The 13,821-nt window shown below is 42.0% G+C and overlaps 1 protein-coding gene across 2 annotated transcripts in view; it reads left to right on the top strand.

Moving 5' to 3' along the window:
• Fam160a1 (family with sequence similarity 160 member A1) overlaps positions 1-13,821 on the top strand; it is an 84,899-nt gene that overhangs the window by 55,305 nt on the left and 15,773 nt on the right. Inside the window, exons 5-7 of one of the 2 annotated variants that reach the window (XM_035450333.1) lie at positions 170-337; positions 4,528-4,607; positions 12,122-12,322. In XM_035450333.1, coding sequence (XP_035306224.1) covers positions 170-337; positions 4,528-4,607; positions 12,122-12,322 — 449 coding nt within the window. The remainder of the gene's footprint in view (positions 1-169; positions 338-4,527; positions 4,608-12,121; positions 12,323-13,821) is intronic. The other variant, XM_035450332.1, reaches the window with a different exon arrangement.

Raw genomic sequence — 13,821 nt, forward strand, 5'->3', positions numbered from 1 at the left:
CCTGTGGGAGCTCCAGGATAGGTGTTGTATACCAAGGACGTGTTGTTGGCTTCAGCTAAGCTCTCAAGTGTTTTCATGGCAGTGGCTCTGTGTTGAGGTGGGGTGTTGGGGTGAGTCTCTGGCAGCCTCAAGAAGATAGTTACCTGTGCTGCTCTCTCATTGGCTCCAGGTGACAGTGGAAGAGGTCATGACCACAACTGCATACCTGGACCTTTTCCTGCGTAGCATCTCTGAGCCAGCACTCCTGGAGATCTTCCTCCGTTTCATCCTACTGCACCAACATGAAAATGTCCACATTCTGGACACTCTTACCAGCCGAATCAACACTCCTTTCCGGGTAAGGAGAGCTTCCAGGAAGGATGCCTTCAACTCAGATTCCAAAAAGGAATTGTTTGGGAATGAAATTATGACTGTGTCCCCCCTTCCCTTCCCACTTCCCCTGCAGCTGTTACCCTCTTTCTATTTGAGTAGACATAATTTGATGATTTCCCCCGTCAGGTGTTCCTTTGTTAGGGAGGTGGCACTGCACCCCCCCACCAATTTTCTCAATTTGTCTATGTTGATGCTTTCTTCTGTGGAACTGGCAAAATGCACTCTGAAGGAACAATATTCTGAGAACATGAAGACTTAGGTGCAGGGAAAGCCAAGGAACTGGAGTAAGCAGGGCCTGAGGTAGCACACCTCTGTCTGTGGTGTTTTGAAATGAAAGTCTGAGGAATTGTGGGTTAGGGTTAGGTTTTCATTCTTTTATTTGGAGCCCCACTCAACTTTGACGATCCATTCAATATTAAGAGTGGCACCCACCACAGGCCCTCTTCAAAGACTGTATCTGTTTAATTACAATCATTATTTAAAAGCAAAAGATAGAATCCAACAGTGTATCTTTGAGTTTAAAGTGCATGTGTGTTACATGTTTAAAAGTAGTATCACATAGAACTATACAGGAATACTATTTTTGTATTTTATTTGAATTACTTAGTTTTAAATCCAAACTAGAGTCTGATAAGTTTACTGGAAGAACAAAAGCAACTACTAAGGAAATATATATATATATATATATATATATATATATATGTATATATATATATATATGTATGTATGTATGTATGTATGTATGTATGTATTCATTAGCCAGGAGGCAGACATGGTAGCATAGGTCTGTAATCTAGAACTTAGGAGGCCAAGGCAGGAAGTTTGCAAATGTGAGGCTAGCTTGGGCTACATATCAGAGCCCTGTCCCAATTAAATTTTTATAATCTGTGTGAAAAAAATTAAGGAAATTAAAGTGTTGTTGAAAAAAATCTCATTTAACATTTCATCTGATTGCAGCAGGGTCCAAAGTCAGCCTTCTCCAAGGTAGAGCACAAGCCAAACCAACGAGGTTCAGTGAATTGAAAAGAATTGAAATCACACAATGTATATTGTCGAGTTTAAATTAAAACCAACATTGATAGGTACATATTACATACTATAAATAATATACTCATAAATACCAGAAATCAAGAAATTATAAAGGGGATGGATAAGTTGTATTGAGATGTTACAACATGGATGAACCTTGAAGATATTACACTAGGTAGCAAAAAATATTACAGCCAGTAACAAAAGCATAATGCCCTGATTATATTTGTCTGAGATAGATAGAAAAAAAAAACAGTGAAGCTTACAAAAACAGAGAGGAGAATGACACAGCGGATGGTAAATAGTGGGGGGCTTCCTTAAGACGAGCTAGGTTGTCTATGAACTTTGAGCTAAAACTTAACAGTAGAGAAAAGGAGTAAGGTAAGAAGAATGTGCTTGTTAATTATTTAAACAGAGTACTTCCACTTATATAATTAAGCAAATAAAGACCCAGATAATTAAAGATTCCTGCTTTTTTAGGTGGCATGATCTTATATGCAAAAAAATCTAAGGAATATGCTAAAAAGAACTACTAGAACTTACAGTGAGGTCAGCAAGGCTGAAAAAATGCAATTTCATGTACAAAATCAACTTTATTTTTGTACACTAGTGAGTGTTTTAATCCCCCTTTTCTTGTTCCTATAAAATTTTCTGACAAAGACAGCTACTTAAAGGAGGTAAGGTTTGCTTTAGCTTATATGTCAAAGTAGGGTCCTTCAAGGTAAGGACCTCAAGCAGCAGGAGCTGAAGTGGCTGGTCACATCACATAGTCTGGGGGATGACTGTGTGGATGTTGGGGCTGGAATCACTTTTGAGTGGTCCACAATTAAAATGGGATTTCCAACATCAATCAAGATTGTTAAGATAATTCTTCACAGGCATGCCCAGAGGCCTATCTCCCAGGTGATTTTAGATTTTAGATTCTGTCTCATTGGCAATTAACACTAACCTTTACAATGAACAATCTAAAAATCAAATTAAGATATCAGTCACATTTACAATAGTATCAAAAATAACATACACACACACGAAAAACATTTCTATGCTCATAGGCTGGAGGACTTATTTCTGCCTCGTGTGATAAACATTAACTCAAAATGAATCAGAGACTTAAAGTGTAAAGAAAATGAGAAAATCTTTGTAGTCTTGGCAATGGTTTCTAAAATATGACACTAAAACCATGAGCAACAAAAGAAATATTAGATGAATTGGACACATTTAAGATGAAGGTCTTTAGTGTTTTAAGGATCTAAGAAATGAAAACCAGGTGTGGTGGGTGGTGTGTGCCTGTGAGCCTAGCATTCTGGAAACTGAGGCAGGAGTTTCACAAGTTGGAATCTAGCCTGAGTTACGTAGCAAGACCCCATTTGCAAAACAAGACTAAGTGGCCATACCTCAGTGGATAAAGGCTCTCTCTATGCATAGTGGTGACCAGAGTTCAATCAACAGAACCCACATAAAGGTGGAAGAACAGGACAGACAGGACAAGACCTCTTCATGTGCACAGTGATATGCGTGCCCACACATATATGTGATAATAATAGTTTCAAAGAATAAAGAAGTAACACAGTTTTGTATTTTTTTTTTACTTATTTATTTATTTGGTTTTTCAAGACAGGTTTTCTTTATGTAGCCCTGGCTGTCCTGGAACTTGCTCTGTAGATCAGGTTGGCCTTGAACTTAGAGATCCTCCTGCCCCTGTCTCCTAAATGCTGGGATTAAAAGGCACATGTCACTGCCTGGCAGTAAACAAAATTTTTAAAAATTGAAAAAGCAATCCATAGAATGGTTGGAAACGTTTAGGTCATATAAAATACTTGTACATAGAATAAAGGACTCCTATAACTCAGTTATTAAAAGAAATAAGTACCTTGCCAAGCGCCTTGACAGTGATTGACAGGTGTTACTATGGCAATAGATATTTGAGACTGGAAAAGAAGTGTTGGGTGGCTGTTTGTGAGGAAGAACAGAAAGAACAGAGCAAGTTCCAGGGAGAGGTGATGCTAGGCTAAGTCTCAGAGGAGGCAGGAAAAGGCATTCTAGGTAAGGGTGCAGCACGTAGGGCCTTGGAATGAGACAGAATGTTGCTTCTGACTAGCTATAGTCCTGTCACCATACTGAGCAAGGGGATGTTTGGAGCCAGTCAAATATAGCTATTTCTTTACAATACTTTGGTTGGTTTTAAGTTCATCCTGCCTAGAAGACAAACCAGCATTTACTCTCCTTTACAAAGAATAGGAGTCTAAATTACTTAAATGGTCTGGGAGATTGATAACAGCTTGGGACACAGAAGTTACAGTGATTTTTATAATTGGGTATCTCCCCTATTTGGTAGCTCACCATTCCTTTTTAGAAATTAGAGGTTGAAAGAACTCATATGTTTGTTAAAAAAGTAATAATTGATTATTTTTGAGTGAACTTTTTTTAAAAAAGATTTTATTTATTTATTATGTATATAACATTCTGCTTCCATGTATATCTGCACTCCAGAAGAAGGCACCATATCTCGTAACAGATGGTTGTGAGCCACCATGTGGTTGCTGAGAATTGAGCTCAGGACCTCTGGAAGAACAGTCAGTGCTCTTAACCTCTGAGCCATCTCTCCAGCCCTTGAGTGAACTTCTTAAGGAAATATATTTTCACACTTGGAGCGCTGTAGAAAATGGAACCAAAGAGAAAAATTTGCCCCAACACTAAGAGAGATCCTGAGGCTTGGAGCTTCGGACTCTGAAGAGAGCTGGCTGGGTTTTAAGTACTTTTCTGTGAACCTTCTCTTTAAATAATTAGCGTCATATTTGAAAACAACTTAGAAAAACAAATGGTCTGAAGAGAAAGTAGGGAAGACCGTATGTGTCAGGAGTTGAAGGGGCATATTTGTATTATCTAGATCTTTCATTCACAGTATGAGCAGAAGCATTTCGAAGGCAGCCATTAGGTGTCTAGCCAACTCTCTCCTGGGGGAACTGGTATTCTGAATACATTTCTCCTGGCAGCAATGTGTGTTTTATGAAAACCTCTAGGGATAGAGAGGCCATTTTGTTCTGTAATTCTAATTTACTTGTCACCTGTCGGGGGTGGAGTTATCAGCCTGATATCTGAAACCGCACTGTGTTGATTGCTCCCCAGCTTTGTGTGGTGTCCCTGGCGTTGTTCAGAACTCTCATCGGTTTACATTGTGAAGATGTGATGTTACAACTGGTTTTAAGGTGAGCTTCTGTTGTTTGTTCTCCTTAAAGATAGTTCCTCTGTAGTATTGCTGTTTTGTTTAACTTTATAATGTGAATGAAGTAAGGACCATGCCTCTGAGGAAAAATATTATTAAGAAAGCCAATTTAATGCTTTTTGGTGTTACTTCCTAAAGTTAATTTTCTTTTATTATGAAAAGTTTTCAGTGGGAGCATTTGTATTGTATTATGAATGTGTTCCTGGAAACAATAATGAGAATGTTGGGAAATTTTGCAAGTATTAAAGCTCTTTGGGGTCATGACTGAACTTCTTTCTCCTGGGGTACTCTTTGGGTTTTGCTCTCTTAAGGGACCCTTGTTATTTAAAACAACTTTTTTTTTTCAAATATAAAAACACTTCGATGTAGTTTTCAGCCCTTTCTTTAGTAATATTACACTGTGACTGTCCAAACTGTGAGCCTCAGTTGTGAGGACAACATGAGGCAGATAGTCAGGGCTCAGCACAGTGATGGCAAAGCCATGCTGCAGGAATGTGGGGGACAGCATGGAGCAGATAGTCAGGGCTCAGCACAAGACAGCAAAGCCATCCTCCAGTAACGTGGGGAGCTCCGAGGATGCTGCTGTCTGAGGATGGGAGTCGCAGTGCCATTCAGATGGTCTGAGTTTGGTGATTGACAGCAGGCTCAGCAGTCCCCAATCCTGCCTTATTCCCTTTCCACCTGCCCACGGGTCTCCTGCTTCTGTGAAGGAAAGTGTCTGCCTTCCTTGGTAATGCGATTCAGTCCCAAATCCTCATTCAGTCCTCCAGAAGCACCAGGCTAGTCCCTGGTCATCATCCTTCCTCCTTTCTGCTGAACTCTAACTCTAAATCTGGAAATGCACTGTCCAATGAGACCCACTCTAACATGAGCTGCAAGGTGTGTAAAGGGGGCCCACAATGCTGAGAGTCCTGCAGGAAAGACTATTTGTAGCAGAATTAGCTGCCCCTATCCTCTGTAACCACTATGGACAAGGCAGGGACAGGCCTAAACTAAAGAAACTAACTTCCCATAGAGATGTGTTTGTTCTGTAGTCTTCTCTTAAGTGAGTTGGTGTATAGACACAGAGCTATGCTTTCTGGAATGGAAGAGTGTGGATAGCTTCACTGGCAGAAGCAGGCTGGCCTGGCCTGAGGAGTTCTGCTCTAAGACAGGGTGGCCAGCAGGTGTAGTGTAAGAGAGTCAGCCTGTGCAGCATTAAGTGCACTCCTCCTTTCTTAGTGGAAACAGGGACCATGAGAGGGAGAACAGGGCTAGAGGGAGCCTGGGGCTTTCTCTAGTCCACCACTGGGTTTTGCCATGACGTGAGTAGGAATTATTGAAGAGGGGCTGAGAACACAATTCATTTTAAAGAGCCTGCCATGTAAGCATGGGAACTTGAATTTGATCCCTAGAACCCACTTTAAAAATAGTTGGTGTGGTAGTATATGCTTGTAACCCTAGTGCCAGGGAGACAGAGACGGTCTCTGGAGTTCACTGGCCAGCAAGCCTGGAGTAATAGTCGAGCTCCAGGCCAGTGAGAGCTTGTCTCAAAATAAACAAGGTAGATGGTGTCTGAGGAATGATATATGAAGTTGACCTCTGACCTCCACGTGTATGTATGTATATACAGAGAGAGAGAGAGAGAGAGAGAAACATTACTGAGGTGAATATAGGATCACTGAGATGTTCAGTAGCTCTACAAAAGCCTGGGGATGTGAAAGTGCCATTTTGGGAATGGTCATTGCCTGAGACTGGCCAGAACTGCAGATTCCCCCAGAACCTGGTAAATTAGAAGCCTGAGAGGTGGGGCCTGTGAGCTGTGTCTTAACAAACACTGTGGAGAGTCCTGGTGTACCACCAGAGTTGGAGTGTCCCTGGCTAGAGGGATGGCTGGTGTGAGTGTAACATCCCAGAAAAGGGGGAATTAAAACAGTCTTGAAAAATTCGGTGGCACACTCTGCAGGGCCTCACAGTGTTGCTTCATGGGGGACTATCATTTATAAGACTTTTAAGCAAAACAGTGTTTTTAAACTCTTAGGGTTTAAATCAGGTCATCAGTAACTAATCTTAAGGCATTAGCAGAGAACAAATCCGATCATAAGGACACAGCTGGTAGTCTGTTTTAAAAGGATGACTTCGGCTCCCTAGCAAGTCTCCACCAACAGACAGAATGCATTAGCAGGGCCTGAATGAAATCCAGCAGAACTTGGCAAAGCATTTTTATTGCTCAGAACCAGGCTCTCACTCAAGGTGGGCAAAGCCTTGATTACATTTGAATGTTAAATTCCTAAATGCTGCTTCTTTGATAGCAGGGAAAACAGCTGTGTTTGCAGTGTCTCTGGTCAGATCTGAGATTCATTGCTTCCCTGCTGTGGGTCACCAAGGTCTGGCAAGGGTAGAGTGACAGGTTTGCTTGCTGGACATCTAGTGACCTTTACAAGATGAGCTCTGATAACTTTTTGCTCACTGTATTCAAATCTGATCTCAGCAATGGTGTTAAACATGGTTGCGTCTGATAGCCAGACCTGGACCTTATAACGATGAGAAATGAGCTCGTGTTCGAATGTACACATGTCCAAGTCAGGTCTAGTCATTTCTGTGATGTCCCAGAAGGTGCCTGAAGGGCATGATGCTATTACAAGTTCTGAATGGAAATGGGGGGAGATGCCAGGCCTGAGGTTAGAGACCTAGCCCTAGTTTCTCTGGCTGGCTGTTATTTTTCCATAGGGATGGTGCTGCTGATATAATGCAATTCCTCTTTACTGAACACTTCCTCTATTTCCAACTCTACTTCCTGGAATACCAGAGGACCTGAGAGGCCTTTGCAGGAGACCTCTGGCTCCTGCCCCTCCCTCTGAGCCTGCAGATCTACTTGTCCCTCTTCTAGAACATTCTGCCTCATAGGATCTTTGAGAGGACCAATTGTGGTGACATCCATGAAAGCATTTTGAAATAATGTAGGGTACTAAATGTACTTAAGGGAGGGGACCTTCTAGAAAATGTATTTTAAACTCATAAAAATAATGTCTTTCTGGTTTAGAATCTGTCCCTGGAGCTAGGACAGCAAAAAACTTTTATTCTTCTAGTCATTTAAACTTGTTTTATAGAATATAAAAATAGATTATAATCTCCCCTTTCCTTTTTGCCTGCTGTGTGGTTGTTTGACTGTGCACAATAAGCTTTGAGGTGTGAGAACCCATGCAGCAGCACTGGCTGTGTGGCTCCCTCCTAATGAAGGTGTGTGTGGTAAATAAGTCAGCATATCTCTATCTGCTGTAACTCAGGTGCTCTTAAATATCGATTCTTCAAAGTTATAATGGTTATTTTATTCATAACCATTCAAATTTCTCCTTTGGCAAAGTGTCAGAAGGGTAAATTGAAATGAGAGATTCCCAAAGAGAGGATAGGCCAGCGAGCAGAAAACCCAGGAGAAATTGCCCACTTCCTGTGCGCTCAGCTGTGAGAGGGCAGGAGCTTACAGGAAACACTGACAGGGAGAGATGTGACGGACCACTCTGCTCTGGGAATTTCCCAGTTGCTTATAACTTGGTTGCCATTTCTGAAGGTTCCTGTTAGGGTATTTTTGTTTTGTTTTGTTTTTTTTAAATCAAGCTTGTGAACCCTGTTGCCTATAGTATTCAGATAGGAGCAGTTTTACTTGCAGAGAGGCTTCGTATACATTTTAGGAACACTTTTGTCTTACAAAGGAGTTGGAGGTCAGTGGCAGAGGTGGGGAGCCAGCCCAGGGAGAGATGGAGAGGAGAAACATGGCCGGCTGGACTTTTGATGAACAGTAAAGATCTTCTGAAGCTCACTGATGTCCCTTGCAGCTCTCTGTCTATTGGCACATGCTTGTTAATCATCTTTGTTTTTCATTTGGTTGTCTCCTTGTCAGTGTATCAATAAGCAGTGTGTGTTCTTTGTCACCACTGGTTTGCCACTGACTTCTTTGATGGTGGCTTACTTTCTAAAAATGTGTTCTTTGAGAGCATCATATATGTATATCATGTATGTATATCATATATGTATATCATGTATGTATATCATATATGTATATCATATATGTATATCATATATGTATATCATGTATGTATATCATGTATGTATATCATGTATGTATATCATGTATATATATCATGTATGTATATCATGTATATATATCATGTATGTATATCATGTATGTATATCATGTATGTATATCATATATGTATATCATGTATGTATATCATATATGTATATCATGTATGTATATCATATATGTATATCATATATGTATATCATGTATTTTGATCATGTCTACCCCCAACAACTCCTCCCACTTCATCTCCCATGTCTTCCAAACTTCATGTCATTTTTTTTTGGTGATTACTTAGTATTAAATGATTCCCAATGAAAGGTTGTAGAGGATAGAAGAAGCAAGAAAAAACGTCTATGTGTAAGCATAATATGGACAGCATTTTTTTAAATCCCTGCTATATTGGGAAATGACTTAATCTGGACATTTAAAGACACTATTTCTTTTTGTCTTTAAAACACTCTTTTATTTTACATACCAATCCCACTTCCCCCTCCTTCCCTCCTCTCTTCCCCCTCCTCCTATCTCCCCCCCACACACACCCATCTACTCAGAGAGGGTGAAGCCTCCCATGGGGAGTCAGTAAAGTCTAAAGACAGTGTTTCTTAATCTGTGAGCTGTGTGTGGTGATATAGACCTGTAATACCAGTATTCAAGAAGCTGAAGCAGTGGAATGACGAGCTTGAGGCCAGACTGGGCTACATAGCAATTTGAAGCTGCCCTGAGAAAAACATACAATTCTAATCCATCAATAAACACACACAGACATCTGTAATTATTACTCCCCGAATTCAAGTAAAATCACCAAACAAAATTATGTAGCATGTAGTCAAAAGATGGCTTAATTTAATAAAATTACCTGTACTAAATGCTTACATGATTTTTCTAGTAGCAACAACCACATTATTTTCATATTTATCATTTGAGAGGCATTTAGTGTATATTCTGTTCCTGATCATTCTCTCAAAGATGGAAGGACACAGGGCTAGGGTATGGTGTGTCTACATACCCTTGACTTAAAAATCCAACTGAACAACAGTGCTGGGATTCCTTGGGAGGTCGTTCTTGGGGTGGCTGTCTCCTTTCCCACCTCATAGAACTCTGCTTTGACCAACAGGGATCTCCCGGCATTTGATTTTTTTTTTATTCTTAGCTTCTGCCGAGAACAGGTCTTTTTAAAGGTGTACATTGTCAACTCTTTCTTCTAAATTATTTTAAGCTATCTGCTGGGTGGTATTTGATAAATAGCTTTATTAGCTTTGGTCCAGTGTTCCATATTTTAAATACTTCATACAAAGAGATGAAGCATGTATATCAGTTTAAGTCATGAAATATGATTGGTTTGAGCTGCAAACAGGCATTGAGTTCATGCAGTCTATAAACACTGAAGCTATTGATTCTATGAGTAGTTAATGATCCAAATGCGGATACAGTTAAGTCCTATGTAATCTGCATAGCTGTGGACATTACCACCCTGGAAAAGAAGAGTTCACATCATGTTATAGGGTAGTTTTCCTTGCCTTCATCCTTGCCTCCTCCTATCACACCTTAGCCCTCTTGGAAGCAGTAGCCATTACCTTCCCAAGCAAGAGCTCTTATGTGCATACACTGATGAACATGTCTTTCTCCCACCATTGTCATGTGGTGTCTGCTGTACTAGCTTTCTTCCCTTTCTCTGGCTCTTTTTCTGGGTGCTGCCATTATATCCTGGCCCCTGGCTTCTTGTACCTGCCTCCCCTGCTGCCATCTCCACCCAGCTGCCCCAAGTTGCCCCCATTCTCAGCTGCCCTGAGGTGCTGGGGCAGCCGGATCACCCGTGAGACTCTCCACGTACCAGCCGGGCTAGTTCAGACAGAGGAATGCTTCTCTCCCTGTTGTCACCCTGATTACTAAGGCGCCACAGGTCACAGAGTCCTTATGAGAAAGGATGTCTTTATTTTCCGCCTGCACCCCATCTTTGCTTTTGTAAGTCTCAGATACAGGTCTCCAAGGAGTCTGAACAAACCTGTCTACTTCCCTGTACTTCCCTCCCTCTCTGCTCCTATTCATTCCTGTGGCTTTCAAGAAACAGCTTTTGAGAGCAGATGCCGGCCCACCAGAAGTGACTGATGTGGTGAATCTGACTCGTAGAAACATCCCTGTGTGTGCATGTGAAGATGGAGGGAGTGAGGAAAGAGACAAGGCCCTGTCACCTGGCTACTCTAGGAATTTAAAGTACTCAAGAATGGCTTGATTTGGGGAGACCGGCAAGTTTGTGTTTCAGACCTGGAGAGTGATCGTGAGGTGACCACTTAGAGTGGGTGGAGGATTGAATGTTTCCCTCCTTGACTCAGGCTCCTTCAGCAGATGGGCCATTAGAACAGACAGGCTTCTTCACTGGGATCAAGGGAGATGCGGGGACCAGTCCATGATTACAGGCCCTAGACATACCCTGTGAGTTGTGCTTCTCAGCTTTACCATGGGACCCTGAACCACAGCTTGTTTTCCTCTGTGCTGCCTCTTTCTCGGGAGCCAGAATGGGAAGTAGAAAACTTCCTGGTTCACTGAAAGGTTGTGGTTACTCAGATGGGGGCTTAGGCTGCTCGAAACTGTTCTCCAGCTTCAGGTCTTCAACCCACTTGGTCCATCCTTGTTGAAATGACTGGTGTGGTTCCCAGTTAGAATGGGCAGCCACTAAACCCACCCTTTCTGTCCACAGAGCTCAGCCACATGCTCAGGTGCATCTGAGACAGATGAGCAGATCTTCTCCTGGTTCATGTTAACCCTAAGATGCTTTCAGTCACCAGTCTACCTGAGCAGCGGGTCCAGGGCTCCCCACTGAGCTCTTGGGCACTGCTTTCCCTCCTGTCACAGGGAACAGAAGAAGCTGTGGAGAGGTTTTCCACCTTCACTTAGTGCCTATGATGAGTCAGAGTTTTAGGAATCGAAAGACAAAACTATTGAAGCAGTCCTTGTTCTGGTAGCACACAAGTTGAGGAGGCAGATTAGAAATATTTGCAATACAAGACTACTGATGCTTCCATGTACACTCGATGGAGAGAGAGAAGCTCTGCCTTGGAGGAAGGAGCTGGGAGACCTTCCCAGAGATTGCTGTTTCCATGACAAGGAGCTGTCAGGCAGAGAAGGGGGAGGCCTCACTCTGGATGGAGGTTGCAGTGGGTTTAAAGGCATAGGGGTAAAGATGGAAGTGAGATGGGATTGGAGAGGGCTAGAAATGTGCTGAGGAGTTCTGTCAGAAGGGAAAAGCCCATGGCAGGCTTTCAAGCAAGGGAGTGAATAACCAGTGGCCAGTGTGCCAGGTGGCCTGAGGGTGGGGAGAAAATGAGTCTGCATGTCCACCCCTCCCCATGACTAGTTGCAATTGTGTTTTATGGTGTCTTACTTGGTAGTGGCTTTAGGGCACTGAAGAGACATTGAATGCTGACTCTTTGTCATTCCAGGTATCTGATCCCCTGCAATCACATGATGCTGAGTCAAAGGTGGGCTGTGAAGGAAAGAGACTGTTACTCCATGTCTGCGGCCAAGCTGCTTGCCTTGACCCCCGTCTGCTGTGCCAGTGGCATCACTCTTACACTTGGGAACCAAGAAAGGGATTATATTCTCTGGTCAAAGTGTATGCATGATGCTTCAGGTGGGAACGTGTTAGGAATTATTCCTCTTTCTTGGGCATGATGTGTCTCTTTGGGGAGTAGTTGGAGCCTTTTTCTGCTTCATAAAGAGTCATAGACTCTGTTGTTAGTGTTCCTTCACCTAGTCATTTCACAGATTTTTATTTTGCATGTTGTGTCTTCTTCAGAGTGTCTTCAGAGTCCAAATGTGAAAATATGTATTAGTTAACATGTCTTCTAAAACATGGTGTTGAGTTTATAACCGAGACAGACCTGCTTTTTAATTTACAAAATTCAAAATTCAGATTAAACATGATTTTCCAAAACTTGTCAGCTACTTTCCCTGTGCAATCACATTTAAGGATGCGAAAGTAGTGTTGCCATTTGCAGATGAAGAAGCAGACTTGGGGAGACTTGACTTGTTCAAGGTTCCTACTTCTGGAGTTACCACAGATATGCATCTTAGAGGGGAGCATATCTAGCTGGCAGAATTCCTGTGCAGCAGTTAACAGCTAGGATTATGATCTTGGATTTCCCACCTTTTAGGGAAAAATTCCTAATTATTCCAAACCTTTCCCCTTTTCTGAGAAATAGTACTTTCCCCAATGGACTATTCCAGGGATAGGTGAGTCAGGCACACAGAGTTCTTAGGAGGCTTGCCCAGCACATAGCCACTGCTCAGGAAATATTTCTAGGAGTAGTTTGATGTCTTTTTATTTAAAGTGTACAAGAGAAGCAACACTAGCCATCTGACAGTAGAATGGTAAACAATGAGGTATGTGTCTATTCTACGGGCTGTGTATATACTCCTAAAGGCTGAGGCCCGATCCAGTCTGGTAGAGATTCCATTATAAAGGGGCATAGGGCTCACAAAAATGTGGCACTGGAGTGTGGAGAGGGTCCAGAGGAGACCAGCACCCAAATCATCCATGGTCCTGCCATAGCTAGGGGTGGTTGTCCTTCTCTCTGTGAGCAAGTGGAGAAAACAGTATCTATCATATAGGATCATTACTTCCATGGCAGTGATAAAATACTTAAAGTAGTCTAGGTGTTTAAGGATGGTAGATGGTGTATTTCCCTCCATGTGTGAATCTTTTCTAGACCTTTCCTTTTAGGGGAAATTACAAATGTGAATACAGGTGTTTCACCACTATTTCAGTGCCGAACTTGTAGCTTGAAGTCAGTTGCCTTTAGACACATGCCACCTTCTCAGGTTGGAATGATTATTGTGATAGACTGTGACTTGCTTGGCTTCAGGAGACCATCTGATATGTGTCAGCATCTTGATTGTTTCCAACAAGGTGCAATGAGTTAATTACCTTTTCTAGAAACCCAGGATTTTCCTACCAGAAAACCTGGTTCTCAAACTCATGAGTCATCAGCCTTCCACTTTATTATCCAAATCCAAATCCAAATGCTTTATAATTATTATACTCTGTGACAGGCACCACATTAGGAGCATTACCTAGTCCTGGAAAGTGGCCCTCATCAGCTCTTGTTTCTCTCATGACCAACATGTCACCTGGGAAGTC

Source organism: Cricetulus griseus, assembly GCF_003668045.3.
Source record: "Cricetulus griseus strain 17A/GY chromosome 1 unlocalized genomic scaffold, alternate assembly CriGri-PICRH-1.0 chr1_0, whole genome shotgun sequence".
Taxonomy (NCBI): Eukaryota; Metazoa; Chordata; class Mammalia; order Rodentia; family Cricetidae; genus Cricetulus; species Cricetulus griseus.